We start from the raw sequence: 21,476 nt of genomic DNA on the forward strand, positions 1-21,476 counted from the left end.
GCACAATGTGCCATTCCATAATGGCTGCTGTGGCTACTGCTAGTTAACATGTAGCCAATAAAACTGAACTCCACAAATTACGTTGCGCACCTAGTGAAACTAGTTTCAGCACCCAAAGACTAGCCCACAATTACACACGACATTGCAGGCAAGTCTTTTGGGTGTTGAAAATCAGTAGTTTGTTTTATAAAAAGGGCAGTTTTTCAAAAACTAGCAGTCTTTCAATCTTCTCTGTGTAACATTTGGGAGTATTCGAAGTACAACTTATCCTTGGAATTAGATGTGTTTTCCGAGCCATATCCACTGTGTCTTAATTTAAAGCTGCAATATGTCACTTTTGGGGCGAGCCAACCAAATTCACATAGTAATGTGAGTTATAGATCTATCATTCTCATTGAAAGCAAGTCTAATAAGCAGTAGAGCTGTTCTCTGTGCACTATTTCTGTGCTTCCCGTTCTTAAGTTTCGTTTTTTTTTACTTTCGGTATTGTACACCAGATTTAAACAGCTGAAAATACAATATTTTTTGTTTATTGAAAATATATTTCACAACAGTTTAGATGGTAAAATGATTATCTACACTATACTTGCTTTTTATGACCCATAAATTGGAATTTGGCGAACTCTTCGACATTTTAGCAACCAGAAATGGCGGAGTGATTTAAGTATAGCGCACCTTCATGCAAACGGCCTGTCCGACCCTGTAGTGCAGCTTTAGCTATAAGCAAGCATAAGGTGTCGGATCTGCTGGCTAGCTAGTTAACTAACCCTTTAGCTAGTCTAGCTGTTCGCGCAACAGCATCACTATATGCTCCTGTTGTTTAGTTTGTATTATAACAAATGCATGTAAATACAAAGCCAGTATTATTTTATATTCTAACTAAAGTGGGATGTGTGTTTATTTTCTTACCTCTTTGTGAGTCTATGTTCATTGTTTACTTCCTGGTCATGCACGCTGTCATATGGTCAGCTGACCATGATGGCCTTCCCCCAAACTTCAGTGCGTTCAAGACAACTGGGAACTCGTGACAAAACGAGCTCTGATTTGGAAAAGTAGTTTTGAACGGTCATCCCCAGAATTCCAAGTTGGGAACTCGGGCCTCTGCCGAGAGGCCTCTTTCGAGAGCTTCGACTAACCAACCTTAAGATCACTGACGCAATGATTTGACCTCGTTTTTATCCGAGTTCCCATTTATCTTGAACGCACCATGTGGCGAGTAGGTGTGTCGAAAGGAGTGGGTGAATGGAGAGGGAATCAGCTAATTGTGCAGATTTGCTGCCACTCAAGAAAAATATGAAAATATGGTCTGAGGTTAACACAGGCTTAGGGGGGATCTTATACATTTTGTTCTATGAGATAATATCAGTCAGTTAATGTGAACTTTATGAATTATGAAGCCTTTTATGTGCGTTGTAATTTTTTTGTTTGCATAAATGCTTAAAATGATCTCATAGAACAAAGCACATGAGATAGTTTATCCAAAAACCATATAAAAGCTCTATTAATTTTCTCATAGGCTTTGTCCAACGAATCAATGGCTGAGTTAGTGCCTACAAAAATATTCCATTACTATTTCTTTCTATTGACGGTGTCAGAGGAAGGCCCTAAAAATGGTCAAAGACTCCAGTCACCCAAGTCCCCATAGCCGCATTCACGTGCTAGTCTAGTCGTAACTCTGAAATTTCCGACTTGCTAATTGGTTGAACGGGCATGTGTATAACTACAACCAGTTAACAAGTCGGAAATGTCAGAGCCAGTACAGAGAGGTTCCAAACAAACCTCTTCATCGATGATAAATGTTGATATTTTGGAAAAACATAGGCATCGTCGGCATATAAGTGAATATAATATTCCAGAGGGCTATTTTGCCCCCCCCCCCCAAAAAAATGAAGCCTGGGCCAATTGTGCACCGCTCTATCAGACCCCCAATCGCAGCCAGGTGTGATACACAGCCTGGATTTGAACCAGGGACTGTATAGACACCTCTTGCACTGAGATGCAGTGCCTAGACCCCTGCGGCACTCGGGAGCCCTAAGTGTTGGGGGCCCCCAGGTGTCCAATAGCGAATTGAATAGCTTAATGGTCCATGTTATTACTATCTTAAAACAATTATATGTGTTAACATAGGCCTCATAGGCCTAGTTATAGAGAAAACACATACAAAAATAGGTATTTTGAATTAGAGGTGGTTATTAATCATGTTTTACCCAAGCACTCTCCGGAGGAAGGCCATGTCCCTGGCACAAAAAAAGTTAGAGAAACGCAGAAAGAAACCATGTTGCCTTGCCTTGAAAGCAGTGTAAGCAGATAGAGGCCAGTTATGGACCTAAACCACTGGAGGCTACTGAGGGGAGGACGGAGCAAATGGAATGGCATCAAGCACATGGAAACCATGTGTTTGATGTATTTTATACCATTCAACTTATTCCACTGAATTCATTACCACGAGCCAGTGCTCCACAATTAAGGTTCCAGTGACCTAAACTCAGACACTCATGAAAATACGAAAGTTATTGTCTATCAAAGAATGTCCTTTTGGCCATAAAAAAATGTAGTTATACAAATGGATAGATCGATTTTATTCAATTTGTCATTTTTGTTAGTGAGATTGGAAGGTTGGGGGTTCGATCCCTGGTCAAGTCCAAAAAAAAGACTCTAAAGGTCTTGGGACCTGATGCCTCTCTACTTGGCACTCAGCATTAAGGAGATGGATTGGAGGGAAGGCCCTGGAACAGAATAGCATCCTGTCCAGGGGGTGTACTTGTACATAAAGTTGCCTCATACAAAGTCTTGTCCAAGGTTACTAACTTAAAGGAGTAGTGTATGATTTTTTTCACTTGTTGTTACATGGTTCCTCACCCTGTAAGTAGTCTATGGGCAGGAGAAATTGTAATCCATGGTTCGGTTGTCTTTAAACAGCCACTACAAACGTAGCTAACTTTAGCCATCACTAGCTAAAAATCAATGGAAGGGTGAGGGCACAAGGCCCGTGACCAAAATAACCTGAAATCAACTCTATATTTGGTTTGATGTTCACATTCCCCTGTCACTACCATTGATTGCTTAAAAATAATTGTAGTTTCTTTTTGACCATTTTCATGGAAAGCTATTACAGTAAGTTACTTAATTGTTCCCCAGAAATGATTTGATATTGAGATAAAAATGATTACATTGGGCCTTTAAAATGCAGGAAATGCGTTATCATTTTTTTTTTTTTAATCTGGAGGACCACCCATCAATCATGTCCAGACAGCATTAAACCCATTCACAATGACAGCAAACTGAAAGTTCTCCTTGTAGGCTACCCTTTCATGTTTTGACAGATCTAAAAATGACTCGATCTCCAAAGTCTAGATTCTAATCTAAACCCTATTAGGCATTAACATATACTCATAGGCTAGATGTATCAAATTATTTTATATTTGTGTGAACAAAAGGGCTAGTAGAAGTAGGTGATTAGAGGGGGCAAAATAGGCCCTAAATTGAATAGGTACTACATTAATGTGCAACCCAAAAGCATAGCAAAACTACAAAGGTATTCTCCTCCCCACTCAAATCATCCAAATTAAAATTGCATGACTCATGACACAGGGTAGGTAGAAGAGGGAAAATAACACACCCAGAGTGAAACTAGGTTGAAAAACAACCAAAATAGGCCCTAAATTGAATAGGTACTACATTCATGTGCTACCCAAAAGCATTGCAAAACTAAAATGGTATTCTCTTCCCCACTCACATCATCCAAATTAAAATTGCATGACTCATGACACAGGCTAGGTAGAAGAGGTAAAATAACACACCCAGAGTGAAACTAGGTTGAAAAACATACTTTAATAGGTCCGTGCCACACACTAGTGAAAAATAAAGCTCCTACAAAAAGAATGATACTTTTTTTCCACAATATCTTAAATAAAGTAACTTCAAGTACTCTGACTTGGGTACAAAAAACTCTAGCTGCCTCCATTAGGCCACGACACACAGCAAGATTCAAACACAGTGGTTACAAATGGCCTTACGTCCTCTGTACTGTGGCAAGGCAGATATGGGGAAATGTTTCATGGAAAAAAAGACCCAAAAAATACTTAAACGTCATTTGTTTTTCTCTTTCTGTATGGAGAGGAATGATTACTGTGTCACTGTCAGACTTTGGAGGCCATGTTGGATTTAAATTATATAAAAATAATGTCATCATAAAAATGGAAAAACCAAAAAAATTAGATCCCCTACGCCCCTGTTGGAAGGGTAGGCACTACCAAGATTAAGGATACCACAGTGTTTGCAAAGGATATGTATATATTGTACAAACAATATTTATAATGTTTTTTTTTTATCACTTTCACTAAAATAGAATAGAATGCTACAATCATTCTAAGGCATAAACAATATCTGATATTTTAAACAATTCGTTCCAAACAAGACTTGAATATTGACATTAATAAACAGTATATACACATGTATCACCATTGTCTGACTGTTTTTCTGCAATTTTTGTAATTAAATGCAGTGGTACAGTTTTAACGTAATGATTACAGTCCTCTGATGCCCAAAAGCATAGAACAGTGTAAACAGCAATTTTTTTTCTTGGCTTTGTTTCATATTTGGGAAAAAAATTGAATAAAAGTCAAACACAAAGATAGACATTCCTTTCGATTCAAAGCAGTTGAGCTGATTCTTCCTTTTCATAGAAAATGATGTGGACCTTTTTTATTTTATTTATTGATTCATAAATAATTATTAAAAAATTAAATACATTCACTATAATACGATTAAATAAAAAATAAAACGTCTATTTACAAGTAGTGGAAAGGATTCTACCACAGATGCATCTTGGGTGGTTGAGCAGGATGAGGATTCAGTGCAATGATCTTGAACAGGAAAAGGTATTGCACTAAGACACCCGGTTGACATTGTGTGGGACTCTTTGGGTGTTTGGATCCCTGTTGTACTGTAGCAACACCAGCGTTACAAGTCTGTCTGTTGACATTTCACTTGAACTGCCCCGGGTTCGTCCCAAAGGTACAGACGGACCAGCATCATCATCTTGTCGTTCCCAAAACGTGGTGCCTCTGCTATGAAATGTCAAATAGAACTTTACTTGAGGTCTGGTTCGAGACAGTGATGATGATCGGTAAAACAACACCCAAATTGATGGATTAGTTTATTTGATTGAGAAGCTCTGTCCATCTCTTATCAAAGAACTTCCTCATGTTGTGTCCCGCTCGCCCGATGTCTGAATTGTCTTCATTAAACTTTTCACAGTTATCAAAAACCAGGTTGACGTCAATAATGAAAGTCTCCAGATTCTGATACCTGAAACGAGAGGAACAGATCATTTCGAGTAAATTAGTAAAACACTCGATTGTTATGTTATCTTTTCCTGGTTACGTGACTAGATCAGCAAAAAAACTCTGGGTTAGTCATAGTGTGACTACTAGGGAGTGGATAGTAACAGTGTCATATTAATAGTGAACTCACTGGCTGCTGACGAGCTTCTCTCTGATGGTGGCGAAGTCCATGGGCTTCTTGATGACCTTCCTGTAGCCAGGGATCCCCTTGGTGTTGACGGGGTTGAGGAAGGGCCAGGCATCCTGGTGACGCTCCAACTCAGCCAGGAGCACCCTGCAGAAGAGAACACACACACGTCACAAAGGGAATGTTAACAGTACATTGGAACCTTCAATTATTTAAAAGAGGCTGAACGCAATGCCCCAGGCAAATACATTTACAACCCGCATCTACATTTCCATCAGCAACTCACTGATTAAAGTGCTGATACTTGTGCTTAGAAAATGACTCAAAGGTTTAATTTTGTAGTACAGTACCTGCACAAACCCAGGTCTCTGTTGTTGTCTCTGGCTGTCTTGGCTCTCTTCACACACACCACAGGGCTCTCCTGACTGGGTGACTGGGGTGTGGGTGGGGCCTGGGACAGGGCGGGGCTCTCCTCTCCTTTCCTCTTCCTGCTGGGGGGCTCTTTCGCTCCTCCTCCTTTTTTCGGGGTGCCGCTGGCGCTTGCCGAGTCGTCCTCTGACACCTCCACGTTACCGTTACTGTTGCCGGCCTGCTTCCCGTTCCGCTTGGCCTCGGCAGCGGTGGGTTTCTTCCCGCCTCCACCCGCCACCGGTTTGCTGGGCAGCTTCTTGTTCTTGGGAGACGGGCCACTTGCCTGAGGGGAGGAGGACAAAGATTCATGCAGATGTACTTACAAAGCAATGGCACTTGTACACAGTGTTGTTGAATGACCTACTTTGAAATAATATATGATATGAAAATGACAGTTACATGATGTACCTTGAAATAATGTACATGCCTGATATGCATGGCTGACACACTTCTACAGTAAGGTAGGATATGTAAATGTTGAATAGTGGCCTGGACAGTTTGGGTCACCTTGGATATGCAGGCGGGGCAGTACCAGTCCCCCTCGGGGATGGTGGTGATCTTGGGTTTGTGACAGTACGTGTGGCAGCCTTTGTCACAGCCGTCACACAGCAGTAGCAGGTCCTCGTTGTCACCCTTCCTGCAGATCTGACAGTACTGAAAGCAGGCAACACAGTGTCACCTCAAACCCAAGGGATGGATTACGAATCAACATTTACCAAGATTTACATTGGAATCCATTCCCTAAGGGACTTGAAATGGCCTTGGGATTCAAATGCTCTCCAATGACACACAGTATTCACTTCCCTAACATATTGAAATTCCATGCCAGCCAGCTACAGTCGTTGAGCTTTTACCACTTTCATGATGGACCTCTCCCAGGCGATGGACTTCTGGAGCTGCTGGAGACACATGGCCAGCTGGGCGGCACTGCGGACGTCGCCCAGGGCCTTCCTCCACACCTTCATCCCATGGGCCACCTCCTCCTCGCCCCTGTGGAAGGCAACGCAGATGTCAGAGGGATGGACGCATACAAACAGGAAACGGAAAGTCGGAAAACACGGACGCATGCAGGCAGGTACACACGCTCAATCATTCGCTTTCCAACACAAACACTTGCCCATACACAGCCACACAGCCACTGTCACCACAACTAGCTGAAACTGTGGCTGTGCAGACAGACACAGGCATGAGAGTGAGTGGGGTGGGGGGCAGGCAGGCAGGCAGCAGGGATATATGGGTACAGATACACACACTGCCAGGGAGGAGTGACACCTATGCATATGCCGGGAGAGGAGGGAAAATAATGGTAGGGGGGGGAGCGAGGTGGATGATTACTGACGCATAACACCATGCAGACGGACAGAATAAGTCAGCGGGGAAAAACACTGTGAGTCAACCGCAAACCAGGAGACGACCATAAAATACACAATACAAAAGAGGCGAAAGCCAAAAGAGGACAGCATAGGTAGATGTGTTTTTGAAAAATGACACAGAAAAAGCACACAGAAGTGTTGAATGCTGAGTGGATGACCTACCCTTCCCTGTCAGCACTACTGGAGGGAGCGGGGACAGTGACGGTACCGATCGCCCCCACATTATCCAGCCTGATCTGAATGGTGGTACCTAAGGGGCTCCTCAGGTACCTCCTCTCGATGTTCCTCTCCAGGTCCGCCAGCCGCGTCACCGCTATGTCCAGAGGGTTGTCCGCGTGACGCACCACGCCGCCCGCTTTGTGGTCCGCCTTGTCCTCCGGTTGGTCTTTGTCGCCAGCGCCGCCCGCCGCTGGTTGGTGTTTGGGGAGGGGCTTGTGCTCGTGGTAGACCAGGTCCTCCCTCTCTGATTGGGGCTCGGGGTACATCCAGCCCTGTGCAGAGAACGTTGGGTAATGCAGTCTTTAGGTTCAAACTCCTACGGTCTTAAATAACAACCTATTCCCTGGCCACTGTCACTAGATCTTGGTTAACATTTAGACTTGAAAAGGTTAGCGAGTGGCCCCCGCTACTATTCACTACTTTCAAACAGAGGCCTATATTTTCTCCAATGGATAAGGATGAGAGCTATAATAAAAGGAAGCTTCTCATTTGTTGATGTCGTTGTTGTTGTTTACCTTCACCTGCAGGCTGGCGGTGGTGACCTTCCTCTCCAGCTCCTCCACCTGCTGCAGCACAGCGATGTCCATCTCCATGGCCTGCTCCTCCACACACCACCCCCGCACTGACTCGACACTCACCTGGCTCTCCTCCAGCTCACACAGCTCTATCATGGCCGCTGCAGATTGGGGAGGCGGGACGGCATTAGAGACCAGTCATACACTCCATAGACGCCGCATACATATTATTCGCACATCAGACCCAACACCCACGGCCTTGCTTTTGTCGCTCGATACTCCCTCCCCAACGCAACAACAAAACCTCACACACTCTTACCACACACACTCTTACCACACACGCACGTACACGCACACACCACACACACACACACACACCACGCACACACACACACACACACACACACACACAGATTAAGAATTCAATATCCAGACACAAAGAGCTGTTCAATCAGAAACCATGTGAACGTTAACAAATCTGGCTTTGATGTCAGACTCATATTGAGCAGTCAGTCATGCGTCATGTACCAAATGTCAACTCATTGTGAAGCGCAGGTGCTTGGAGTGTGCTCAGTAGGGGTAGAACTACTCGGGGCTGTCATAACACAGTGCTCAATCAGACTCCAACGCAAAAGTCTTTGTGAAAGTCTGGGCTTGCCAGTCGGAGTGCTGCTCAGTTTCACTGACACAAAATCGAAGCTACTTTATTCATCGGGATCTGTTGGCTAAATCTACTCTGTAAAGGCTATGCGGATTGCTAAAGATTGGGTAAGTGAGGGACCTACCAGCCAACCAACTGAGTGACCTACCGCCTGTGTTCGTGTCTGAATTAGTACTCACCGTCTCGGTGCTTGGTGCAGACCTGTGGGATGAGCTCCATGTATTTGTGCACCTGTCGGTGCAGGACCTTCTCTCTGACTCCCCGGCTGTGGAGGGACTCCACCAGGGAGCGCAGCTCCTCAATGTCTGACACCCGCCACCAACCTGACAGCATCTCTGAGCACACACACACACACACACACACACACACACACACACACACACACACACACACACACACACACACACACACACACACACACACACACACACACACACACACACACACACACACACACACACACACATAAATAAATAAACATATAGAAATTTTTCAGAAAAAGAACTGAAGACAATATAATGCCCACTTGAAATAGATCTACAGTATTCTGATACAGAACACACTCCAGTGCTGTTCTCTCTCCTCAAGATATTCCTTTCTTCCACCCAGTGGAACAAAATAAATGATTCATTCTTATGACTCAGTGAATGAATAAAGGTTAACTGAATAAATATATGACTCATCCCACACAAGCGCTCATACACACACGCTCACCCTCGGGGATGTGCCGTGGTGTGGGGTGATCCGAGTGCTTGGGCACCTCCATCATGGCAGGAGAGGGCATCGTGGACGAGAGCTTCTCGCCGGGAGGAACAGGCGACTCGCTCTTGTTGGAGACGCTGGGCGCCACGTTGGCACTGCCCTCCACGGAGCTGAGGCCTGAGTGGCCTGGTAGGGGGCTGCTGCAGAAGGGCAGCTGGCTGGGGCTCAGCATTCCACTGGGCCAGCCACCGCAAAACGCTGAGAGACCCAGCAACGACCCGCCAGCCTTACCCTAGAGGGGAGAGATACATACACAGACACTTCAATATCATGATTAGAAAAACTAATGTGTATCACTACACTTAGGGCTATAGCTTCAAACAGAACCTACATTCTTCTGATGTTACATTTATTCATAGGATTTTCCATTATCAGCTTCTACTACCAGTATAAATCATTAGGACAAGGGGTCTGTCCTGGCAGCGTACTCACCTGCAGGGCTGACAGAGGGTAGTTGATGAAGCCAGCTGGATGGTGGGGGCTGGCTGAGGCCGACGCTGCCGAGGGGGTGAGAGGCAGGGCGGGGGAGGCCGAGGGAGACCTGGGCCGCGTGAGGCTGGAGGTGGGCAGCGGGGAGGACTGGAGAGGGCCGGGCCCTGGGGAGGGAGAGGTGGTGAGGGAGGTCTCGTCACAGGGAGAGCGGGGGAGCAGGGTGAACCAGTGACCGCTCCTCTCTGTCAGGACCCTGAGGAGCTGGTCACTGGGGAGGTACTGGAGCTGTGGAGGGTTAGGGATTAGGGTGGAGGTCTTCATAGGGCTGAAAAGCTGGGGTGGGGGGCTCAGGAGGGAGGAGAACGAGGAGGGAGACGAGGTGGAGGAGGGGTAGCCGGGTTTGGCCTCCTCGCATGGCAGGTTGGGTGCCGTCGACGCACAGGGGCTTGTAGGTAAGGCGGGTAGAGAGGCGTTGTGGGCGGGATAGGATGGTGGTGTTGTTATTGTTGTCGTGGTAACAGAGAGTGGAATGGGGCTGCCGTTGTATTTGGGATGGGGGTCTGCCTCGGCTTCGCGGGTTGCCTTGGCAACTTCCTTAGCGACGTGGAGGAGCGTGGTCAGTTTGGAGAGAGAGGCTGACTGCAAGAGGAAAAGATTGGGAGAACCTTTCTTCTCCTCCTTCCCTTCCTCTGACCCCACGGGGGTGTAGACGCTCCTCTCCTCCCCGCCGACGCCCCCAGGTTTCTTCTTCTGCACCTCCTCCTCCTGCGGCTCCTCCTTGATGTGCACCTCCCCTGCTGCCGCCCTCCTCCTCTCCCTCTCGTTCTCCAGCTCCCCTGCAGCTTCTCCGCTCTCCATGGCCTCGATGAAGACCCCTCCGCAGTGGGGCAGAACCCAGTAGCGCCGGCGGTACCGGTCCTGGCCGTACATCATGGAGCGCAGGGAGTGGGACGCCTCAAACAACTTCCTCCTCACCTGGTGCTGTTGCTGTGAAACCAAGCAAGAACGCCATGACCTGAGTTATAACTAAATCAATGAATCAATAATATCTAACTATTTAGTATTGTTCTTCCATAGAGATGGAACTCTCAGATCTCCGGAAGGAAGGACTTACCTTGGCTAGCTTCTCTATCTGTTTCTCCAGCTCCTCCACACTAGTTGATTGGTCCCCATCGTCCTCGTCACACGTTTCCACTTTCTTCCCCTTCTTCATCTCCTCCTCCTCTTCCTCGTCATCTTCATCGGCCAGGTCGTCGCTGTCTTCGTCTTCTTCATCGTCGTCGTCGCTTTCTGCTCCGGCCTTTCTCTTGCGTTTGAGGCCAGAGGAGGGCGTACCCAGGGGCTGGGCCTCCTCCCCTCCCATGCTGGTATCTCTCTTCCCGGTCCGTTTGGCATGTATGGTCCTCAACCTGGAGAGAGAGAAACACACAGGTGAGCTTTCAGAAGCACACACACACACACACACACACACACACACACACACCACTTACTTTTTGAGTTTGCCCTCGATCAGCCACTTGTCCTTCCTCATGTTGGTCATGTGATCAAGGTTCTTGTCGATCTCACTGTAGAAACAGAGTAAGATACAGTATATGTCAGCTCACACGTACAGGTAACTATGGAAACAGTGACTAAATGAGGGACACAAAGTATATTGAAAGCAGGTGCTTCCACACAGGTGTGGTTCCTGTGCTAATTCAGCAATTAACATCCTATAATGCTTAGGATTATGTATAAAAATGCTGGGCATGCCATTATTTTGGCTACCATGGCTATGTCCCCATAGGATGACGATGTCCCCATCCACAGGGCACAAGACGTCACTGAATGGTTTGATGAGCAAGAAAACGATGTAAACCATATGCCATGGCCGTCCCAGTCACCAGATCTCAACCTAATTGAACACTTATGGGAGATTCTGAGAATCTCCACCCGGCACAGCCAGAAGAGGACTGGCCACCCCACATAGCCTGGTTCCTCTCTAGGTTTCTTCCTAGGTATTGGCCTTTCTAGGGAGTTTTTCCTAGCCACCGTGCTTCTACACCTGCATTGCTTGCTGTTTGGGGTTTTAGGCTGGGTTTCTGTACAGCACTTTGAGATATCAGCTGATGTACGAAGGGCTATATAAATAAATTAGATTTGATTTGATTCTGGAGCAGCCCCTGAGACAGCGTTTTCCACCACCATCAACAAAACACCAAATGATGGAATTTCAAGTGGAAGAATGGTCAGATCCCTCCAATAGAGTTCCAGACACTTGTAGAATCTATGCCAAGGTGCATTGAAGCGGTTCTGGTTCGTGGTGGCCCAGCACCCTATTAAGACACTTTTTGTTGGGGTTTCCTTTATTTTACCAGTTACCTCTAGTTAACACAAACAGTACAATTTTCTCTCTCTCTCTGTACAGTGAATAGCCTGCAGCACTAGTATCCCTCCATTCTAGTGAATAATTTATGTATTGGCTTCTCTCTCTATCAAAATTGAATCCCACTCCAGATTAGCTGATCTATCCAGAGTCTTACACAGCATTAATAAAACACGACAGCATTAGCAGCTGAGTGAAGTCAACTGAACGTCATTATTTGTAAGGAGCTAAAAGGCAGTAGGCTCACAACAGTATGTGAGCCTCCTGTACACTAAACCTTTCACACTGGCTCCACCTAATGAGACAGGAAGGGACAACGATGCCTGATCTACCAGGATGTTCTCTCGTGCTTGTGAAATGTTGTCTGCATGTCCTGTCAGTAAAGCCAGTAAAAACACAAGAATCCATGTTTGATCTCCTTACGCCCAATAATCTATTCCCTTGCAGCTCCACTGGTATGAGGCCTGTGTGATGTACAACGCTGGCAGGTCAGCATCACTCCTCCTACCTGTCAACGCTTTAGCTGCAGATAGAACCTGACCTTTAATTGTTTCGTTTCAATTGTTCTTTCTTCCCTCCTGACGACGGCACTCTTGCTGCAGCATTATCTATTTCAATGTTTGGCGTCTCCTGTTCTTTACTCCTACCTGACGGCGCTCTTGCTGCAGCATTATCTATTTCAATGTTTGGCGTCTCCTGTTCTTTACTCCTACCTGACGGCGCTCTTGCTGCAGCATTATCTATTTCAATGTTTGGCGTCTCCTGTTCTTTACTCCTACCTGACGACACTCTTGCTGCAGCATTATCTATTTCAATGTTTGGCGTCTCCTGTTCTTTACTCCTACCTGACGACACTCTTGCTGCAGCATTATCTATTTCAATGTTTGGCGTCTCCTGTTCTTTACTCCTACCTGACGACACTCTTGCTGCAGCATTATCTATTTCAATGTTTGGCATCTCCTGTTATTTTCTCCTACCTGACGACACTCTTGCTGCAGGCCAGCTCATTGGCCAGGAAGCCTAGTATGGAGGCCTTCTGGGTGGGGGTGTGAGCCTGGAAGGCCTTGGTCTTCAGGCTGAGGGCCAGCTCAGCCAGGTCAGTCTGCCCGCAATGGGCCCCCATGTACATCTGCAGCACCTCCGACACATTGTCCCGGTTGATGCCCACGTTGGTCAGATGATCCCCCAGCATGGTCTTGGTCTGGGGGGAGAGGAAAGAGACAGGATGGGTGAGTCATGGTCTTGGTCTAGAAGGGGATGTCAGGAGGGTCGTGATAGAGTTGTTACATGTACACTTTCCAGGGGAGTGTTGACTCATAGACAATGGACTGGTTTCCCAGGCACAGATTAAGTCCTAGACTAAAAAGCATGTTCAGTGGAGATTCTCCATAGAAAGTGCTTCTTAGTTTCTTAGTCTAAGACTAGGCTTAACCTGTGTCTGGGAAAAGCGGACCAATGTGTGTAGGTTTTTATTCCACCTATGTGAGAGCCTGCTTGGTATGTTCCTGTACATGTACAGTATCTCACCTTGTGTCCAGGGGGCAGTCCAGGGTCACACACAGCCAGGGAGAGCAGTCTGACCAGCAGGTCCTGGACGTGTCCCATGCTGTCTCCCACGTTGAGCAGGCCCTCCTGCAGCATGCCCAGGGTGGGAACGTCCACCCCCACATCGAAGCCCAGCACCTTCCCAAAGCCGCGTAGGAACTGCATCAGCATCAGGCAGTCAGACACCGCACCCCCCGGCAAGATCAGGCCAGGGATTCTGGAAAACTCTGGAAGAGGCTGGAACGAAAGGTAAGGAGAGAGGGAGGAATGTTTAGGATACTTCTCAAATGACATCCTGGGACTCCTATTGTGCCCTATGCGGACTGCAGTATATGGGGAGTAGTGTGACTAACATATTGCTATGCCAATGACTGAATTTTCTATGCCAATGACTGAATCACATGGCTCTGAATGGCAACTTTTTTTAGGTTTTCATTAGTAAACATGTGGTGGGCTATTATCTCGTCCCGCCTTATGCATTACTCTCTTCAGCCACTTGATGGCAGTGTACAGCACAAACCGTGTCCAGTACTCAGGTTTCACATATGATAGATAACAGATATACTGTACATACAAACCATTGTGATGATACAATGCACTTAACCACACATAACCCAAACCTAGACAACATTAACTTGTCAGTTCAAATGTATATAACATAAAAGAGATGTAACTACATTAAACGGCCACCTAGAATTTGGAAAGCCAGGTCCCTTTAATGATGTCACCCTTCAGACATCATGCAGGACTGAATCATGGGCAAGATGGGTCATTTATTACCTTATGATCGGCCAGACACATGTCTTCATTTGGCTTCTTCAGCTCCCTGGCAATCTCCAGTTCCAGCCTCCTCAGTTCCAATTTCCGCTCCTTGTTCAGGCGTTTCTCATCCCTCTTTTCCTGCCGCAAGCGCTCGCGCTCCTGAGGGCCCCAGAGAAGGAGAGAGGAGGGGAGAGTTAATGGGCTCACGCCAGTGGAGGTAAAACAGACAAGAATGTCAAGCCGAGTCTGCTGAGTAGTTTTAGAATTCAGCCCGGCGCCCCTGCCTGCGCTCTCAAAAGAAAAAGAGCTCGAGGGCCATTCTTTTGACTCAGTTAGTGTATTGAAGAAATGAAAAGTAGAGGGAGGAGAGAGGGATTGGATGGTTTCAGGAGGAGTGGGACCTTCTGGCGTGTGTGTGTGTCACGTACCTCTGCTTTCTTGCGAGCCTCCACCGCCTTCATGAGCATCCCGTGTTGCCGTCTCCTCTCCCTCTCCTAGCAGAGCAGAGAAAACACACACACACACGTTACACACCGGAGAAGGCTTAACCTCCACAGGTTAAGTCAGAGAGGTGGACCGAAGGAGGAAAACCACCATTCGCCTCCATCATGGTGAGGTTTTCACATACAGCAACACGTACAGTTGAAGCTGAGGTTAAGAAGACAACGGTACGAATGACGACAACCAGAAAGCATCAGAGGGAGAATGCGGTAGATGGTGATGACGGGGTCAAAAAGAGAAGTTAGGGTCAAGCTATGATGCCTCTAGGTAAAAAGCTGACGGAACAAACGCAAAATGACGGAGTCATCATAGCCACAAGCCAGTGGGATGAAAACAAACATTGCTCTGTGTATCATCCATCTGTTTAGCTGATAGCCGTTCCAGATTGAAAATAGCCTAAACCTATGGGGGGGGGGGGGGGGGGGGGTGAAGGTCTTACAAGGAGACTTCCGTGGTTGAGGATAGATTGTCTCCAACTGTTTAATTGTAAACCAATAGGATTTGATCAAGGCAAAGCGAGGACAGTGACTGTCTGTCTGAAAGGGAACTCAGTGATGTGATAAACAGAAGTCAATGAAACAAATTCTCTGGAGCCAGCTGCATACAGCATGTAGAGTCAGGAGCTTCTCCTGCTCAGGTTTATATTGTTAGGAAAAACTCCTGGCTCTAATCATGTGCAACAGACACGCTCAACAAGCAATAGACAGCAAGCCAGCCAGTCAGTCAAGCGGCTGGAGAAGACAGGCAGGTACAGCAATAGCCAGCCAGCCAGTCAGACTGCTAGAGAAGACAGGCAGGTACAGCAATAGACAGCCAGTCAGAAGACAGGCAGGTACAGATACAGAACAGAGCAGCAGAACAACTCAGGCAGCATTCCAAATGGCAAACTCTTCCCTATGTAGTGCACTACTTTTGACCAAAGTAGTGCACTATGAGGTAGTGCACTATGCCATTTCAGACGCAACCTCAGAGACTCAATGGGACGTAACAGGTTAAAGGGCAGCTCTTTGTGGACGGAGACGGACACAAGCTCAATGTCTGGAACTGGAAAACTCAAGCACTCACAGCCACTCAAAAACAACAGCTAGACGATGGATGTGATGGATGACTCATCGAGAGGAGCGTACTTTCAGACAGTAAGAGTGAGCATGGCAGGGCATGGCCGGCCTTTTGCAATGCATTCTGAGGAGTGCGGGGGGAGCTACCGAACCACCGCAGGCGGAGCGAGGGTGTCTCAGAGCAGATGGAGGCGACACACTGTTGTGTTTGTGTGTGTGTGTTTGTTTGTTTTGCTGAAAAGCCATGCAGAATAATGTAGTATGATTGCAGCCAGTGCTATACTTAATGCATTGCTATGACAACCATATCACAACCAGGAAACACGATGCGGTGTTAGATGTACAAAAATAAACATACCCATACCATATCTAGTCTATGCCTCTCCAACTCCTGGCAGAGAGAGTTGGCAAAGTATTATGGAACAGAAATGACAGCAACAAAAAAACAGATTGTTTAGCAGAAAAATACCCAAAGATCAGAAATAACCCAATAGAATGGAAACTGACCAAAGAGAAACAGTAAAGGGTTTAATAAAATATCTAGTTACACACACACACACACACACACACACACACACACACACACACACACACACACACACACACACACACACACACACACACACACACACACACACACACACACACACACACACACACCCTGTAAACACTGATCTAGCTGAAGTGTATTTAGTATCCTTTCAATTATGTCAGTAGAGAAAAGGTGTCCTGCTAAAAAGTGCTGCGTACCTGGTGCTTCAAAATGACTGCATGCTGTCTTCGCATCTCTTTCTCCTTCAGGGGAAGACAGAAAAGATGAGGGGAGAAAATCAATACACTTTCATGCAGCCACCATCATGAAAATCACTAGGGCTGATGGGATTCCAGACCATTTTACAGAGGAGCCACAGCTCATGCCTAATCTCATTGTCAGACACATCTCACCTGGGAAAAAAACGTTGACATTTTGGTTTACATTGAGATGTTGTGTGTAACACAAACTCTCACCTTTATTCGTTTCTCTGCCTCCATAATTTTGGCATTCGCAACCTCTTCTTTCTTTCTCCGTTTAGCCTGCGAATGCAAATCGGGTCAAACGTCATTTCACTGCCAGACATCTGGACAGACAGACTGACAGACACATGCCACTCCGCAGGTTCGCACCGAGCACTCAAAATATGATATTTTCCCTGTAACCGAAAATGAAACGCATGCCTCACGTGCCAGTCAAATGTGTAGAACACAGAGAGTGAATCATGTATCATTTAAATATGTAATTGCAAACAGCAAAAAAATCCTGTTAAGAGTGGCTTGCCAACCGTGTCAACTCAAATTTGATTTAGGCCTGCTAAAATACTTGAGCTCCTACAGTGTAATTGTGTATGCAAGGGAAAGATGTTTTTTTTCCAACCCACTTATGCTAAACTGTTGCTGTTGTCTGATAAAATAGAAAAAAATGATTTCTGTCTCATTTAAATATGGTCTGACTCTGAGACAGCTAGCAGAGACAGCGATTTTAATATTCAACAGCCGTCAACCAAGACCAATTTAGCATTAGTTCCATGTGGAATTATGCCTGAGACATTACTCCTTCCAACACTGTGGTATTATTCAGTAATAGGCTTGGGTAAGATTAAAATACTATGGACAGAGTAGACTGAGGCTCTGGGATGCATTTGAGGAGTGACGTTCTGCTAATTCAGAGGATATGTTTGGTATTGGGTCAGTTGACTGTAGTACCTCCAGAATCTGTTGTGCCCTCATCTCCTTCTCCAACCTGATCTGCTGAATACGCTTGATCTTCTCCTGGAGAAACACAGAGGTAGGTGGATCAATACACTATGCAAACCAAACGGTGATGCAGTGGTAAAACAAGGACACCCTCCATGATCAAAGGCGGGAGACGGTTTGACAGGAAGTGGTGTCACGTAAAGCATGCCCTACCTGCTGCTTGATGATCTTCATTTGCTCCTTCTGCTTCCTCCTTTCCTCGGCCGCCATGATGGCTGAAAGAGAGACTTTAGGGGCTTAGGTGTTAAGAAATGGTTTGCAGCAGTGGTACTGTACATCTCTACAAAAGGACAGCAGGGAATGGTGTATACACTCAGATGTAGTGTACCTTGTTGCTTCCTGGCCTCTTTGGCTGCCCTGGCCATGGCCTGCTTCTCTAGCTTCCTCATCATCTTCATCTGGGCCGCCTGCCTGGCTATCTCTGCAGAGAGAGGTGATGGAACGTTACTGTGTGACCAAACATGTTTGGTAGGTAGCATTCACAGACTTCAAAACAGAGATCTGTTTTTTTTTCATCTTCTTCTCCTCACCTTGGGCCTCCAGTTTGCGTAAGAGTTTGGCCTCGCTGGGGCTAGGCACCTCGGCCCCCAACGCCAGACCCTCTCCCACGTTGGACGGACGGCCCTTCCTCCTCCGGGAGCCCTTTCCCCCCTCGGCCCCGCGCTGGCGCTCTGAGTTGGGGGGCCGTCCCCGCCGGCCCTCCATGGCCAGGATATGAGGGATGACGTCCTCGTCCTTCAGCAGGCTCCACTGCAGACCCTGCGGGTAGGACGGGAGCGAAACAACAGGGTAGAGGGGCAGTTAGTGTCATGTGGGTAATAAACGGCTTCAACATACTTCGGTTGCTTTGATTACTCTACTGTTACTCTAGGTTTGACTCTTTAGATCGATCACTCATGACAGAAAAGAGGGCAGATCAAAGATCAAAATATGCAATGCATAGTGGTATTACTGGACTACAAAGCTAAGAACCGGATAATGGTCCAATTTCTACCTGTGCTATGAACACCACTACAACACATTCCATTCGACATTCAGCTAGTTAAACTATCCTACTGTACACTATATGACTGGTCACCTGAAGAAGTCATGTCAACTGAATATTACATGACTCCCTAGACAAAGGGGGCTAGGGGGTAGCACTACTGGAGTCTATGGCTGATTTCTATCAATGTCCCTGAACTGCTTAAGTCACTATACAGTTTCTACTGTACATGAAATGAGGAAATCAAAAAATGAGACGGGCAATAGATAGATGAAAAGACATCACCTGGGGTCCTTCTCTGGCTTCATAGAAGTCACCAACCATTATCTTTGCACTGAAGCTAAAATTATCACGTGTGATGCCACTTATTCCATTTCTGGATAGATACTACAGAAGAGAAAATAATGACGTTTGGTGAGACAGGGATATCCAATGTGAAAGTATGTAAAAGTGTGACATTGAAGCTAAAAACGGACGATTCTACTACTAAGCATCAAAAGAATTAGGGGGGAAATTGAGCAAAAGCACAGTGAGAATCAATGCTCTAACGACAGGTCAGCTTTTAGTAGGCAGAGGAAGGGATTGGGGAAATTAACTAAAAGGATGTTTAGGTCATGTTAAGGTCACAGTTGGCATTGATGCTAAGTGAGCACTAGCGTGAGGGTGAGGCTAGTTGCTAGCGTAAGGCTAGTCTAAGGGGTAGCGTGACTGTTACCTTCATCACATCTGGGTACTGCCTCAACTTCTTCCCGCATGGCGCGTAATACGCCACGTCGCCTTGCATCTTCCCAGACACGCTCTTGATCCGCGTTTCTCTCTGCCAGCTGGAAAACACATGGACGGAAGGAAACTGGGGGTGAGTGACCGAATGCCCGAGGCTTTGCCATTGCTAGAGAGGGCTTTTCAATTCACGTCTCCACTCGACCTACCCCAACTCCAGAGGTATCCTCAACTCCTGCTCATCCATCACCCTCTTTCTTTTCCCTGCGCCTGGAGAGCGAGAGAGAGAGAGAGAGGGAGAGAGAGAGTTAGAGGGAGAGAGAGAAAGAGAGAGAGAGAGAGAGAGAGGTGGGGGAGAGAGTTAGAGGGAGAGAGAGAAAGAGAGAGAGAAAGAGGGAGAGTTAGAGAGAGAGAGAGAGAGGGGGGGGAGTTAGAGAGAGAGAGTTAGAGAGAGAGAGAGAGAGAGAGAGAGAGAGAGAGAGAGAGAGAGAGAGAGAGAGAGAGCGAGAGAGAGAGAGAGAGAGAGAAAGAACCCATTAGTCAGACTGAACAATACACAGACACAGCCTTCTCTCCATAGCCCTAAACACCCAACCATAGCCACAGCATCCCAGTACTGAATATGAGCAGTGTTTCGTTGTGTGAGACAAACGGGGCTGCTGGGTCTCACTCCAATATGCAGGCCTTTCAGATCAAAGGTGTGCCTTCTCCTATTGACTGGAGCGCTGCCCCGAGCATGTCCACTGTGTCTCCAACCCACCAGCTGTGGCCATGAGAGTGCCTTATTGTTTCTGCGTTACGTTTACTTAACCCGGTAGAGTATTGAGAAACTCTGTGCTCTGAGAGCAACTTCAGAAATGACTCAAAATATGTCCTGAAAAATCACTGACATTCCTACGTGAATTTGATGGGCAGTGAAGCATGTTGAATTGAAACGTGCTTAGGAAGATCGGAATCTCTGTGTGTGTTCTTTCCTTTCCTAAGCTGGGTAAATCTCCCAGTGCTGAGAGAGAGAGGGAGGAGAGGAGAGGGGAAAGAAAGAAAGAAAGAAAGCTTGGGCACGACAGAAGTGCCAAACAAGTTGTCAGGCCTGTTAAGCCCAAGGACATGCACCTACAGGAACCCAGGCCTGTTAAGCCAGCCAACCGCCCGGCTAACTAAAAATAGAGCCTCCTTTTCCTCTCCCTGTTTTCTCCCCACAACCATCTGAAGATGATAGCATATAATGGTGAGCGTAGCTATTCCAGTGTGGTTATGTGTCCTCAACAGTTAAAAGGTACAGCGAGGTGGTTTTGCAGACTGGTTTTGTGCTTGAGCTGTATGAGTAGCTTTGGCAGAGTAGGTAAAGAAGTTGGCCATAACAACTGGTACAGGGTCAGATATTTTGTCATCCCCCTAATGGTTAAGGATAGGATAGAGGTTAGGGTAATCTGATGCTAGATTTGCAGTGATGGGGCAATTTAAAACTTGAGCGGCTTTGACAATGTACCAGGCGTTTAAGGTGTGTTGCCTGCGGTTACCTGGGGGCATGGCCAGGGAGTAGGAGGAGGAAGGAGAGCTGTGATAGGCCAAGGCACTGGAGCTGGTGACGATGTTGGGCGTCTTGATGACCTGCAGGTTGAGCGGGGAGCAGCTGGTGGCTGTGTGATTGGTTGAGTTGCTCAGTAAGGAGGCGTGGCCTTTGGTTAGCTTGAGTGGGGTCTTCTCCCTCTTGGAGGCGGAGCCTGAAGATGACAGCTTCAGCTTCGGGTCCTTCAGTTTGCCACCGGAGATGTCCGCGTCGCTTTCCGAGTTACTGTCAGAATCTGAGAGCAGGGTACCAGAAAGAGAGGGGTAATCACTGGGAGACTCAGCAATGGTTGAATAGTGTTCACTATTGTACATCACCGTAACCCCAAAAATAC

The 21,476-nt window shown here is 46.6% G+C and overlaps 1 protein-coding gene across 14 annotated transcripts in view; it reads right to left on the reverse strand.

Annotated features, from left to right (window-relative positions):
• Window positions 1-3,812: 3,812 nt before the first annotated feature.
• Window positions 3,813-21,476, reverse strand: part of LOC109890428 (bromodomain adjacent to zinc finger domain protein 2B) — a 70,349-nt gene continuing 52,685 nt past the window's right edge. For 4 of the 14 annotated variants that reach the window (XM_031824369.1, XM_031824372.1, XM_031824370.1 and 1 more), the window contains 27 exons: window positions 21,093-21,377; window positions 19,782-19,842; window positions 19,568-19,676; window positions 19,138-19,239; window positions 18,398-18,626; window positions 18,196-18,288; window positions 18,021-18,094; window positions 17,817-17,882; window positions 17,085-17,150; window positions 16,827-16,871; window positions 16,435-16,467; window positions 14,946-15,011; window positions 14,536-14,676; window positions 13,738-13,992; window positions 13,188-13,411; window positions 11,336-11,410; window positions 10,960-11,254; window positions 9,846-10,832; window positions 9,366-9,645; window positions 8,831-8,986; window positions 7,991-8,151; window positions 7,419-7,747; window positions 6,738-6,873; window positions 6,391-6,537; window positions 5,823-6,166; window positions 5,476-5,619; window positions 3,909-5,310 (listed from right to left, as the gene is read on the reverse strand). In XM_031824369.1, coding sequence (XP_031680229.1) covers window positions 5,154-5,310; window positions 5,476-5,619; window positions 5,823-6,166; window positions 6,391-6,537; window positions 6,738-6,873; window positions 7,419-7,747; window positions 7,991-8,151; window positions 8,831-8,986; window positions 9,366-9,645; window positions 9,846-10,832; window positions 10,960-11,254; window positions 11,336-11,410; window positions 13,188-13,411; window positions 13,738-13,992; window positions 14,536-14,676; window positions 14,946-15,011; window positions 16,435-16,467; window positions 16,827-16,871; window positions 17,085-17,150; window positions 17,817-17,882; window positions 18,021-18,094; window positions 18,196-18,288; window positions 18,398-18,626; window positions 19,138-19,239; window positions 19,568-19,676; window positions 19,782-19,842; window positions 21,093-21,377 — 5,060 coding nt within the window. In that variant the 3' untranslated portion in view covers window positions 3,909-5,153. Of the gene's footprint in view, window positions 5,311-5,475; window positions 5,620-5,822; window positions 6,167-6,390; window positions 6,538-6,737; window positions 6,874-7,418; window positions 7,748-7,990; window positions 8,152-8,830; window positions 8,987-9,365; window positions 9,646-9,845; window positions 10,833-10,959; window positions 11,255-11,335; window positions 11,411-13,187; window positions 13,412-13,737; window positions 13,993-14,535; window positions 14,677-14,945; window positions 15,012-16,434; window positions 16,468-16,826; window positions 16,872-17,084; window positions 17,151-17,816; window positions 17,883-18,020; window positions 18,095-18,195; window positions 18,289-18,397; window positions 18,627-19,137; window positions 19,240-19,567; window positions 19,677-19,781; window positions 19,843-21,092; window positions 21,378-21,476 lie in introns of all 14 variants that reach the window. The other 10 variants (XM_031824371.1, XM_031824375.1, XM_031824374.1 and 7 more) reach the window with 10 other exon arrangements.

This window comes from Oncorhynchus kisutch, linkage group LG5 (assembly GCF_002021735.2).
Source record: "Oncorhynchus kisutch isolate 150728-3 linkage group LG5, Okis_V2, whole genome shotgun sequence".
Lineage (NCBI taxonomy): Eukaryota > Metazoa > Chordata > Actinopteri > Salmoniformes > Salmonidae > Oncorhynchus > Oncorhynchus kisutch.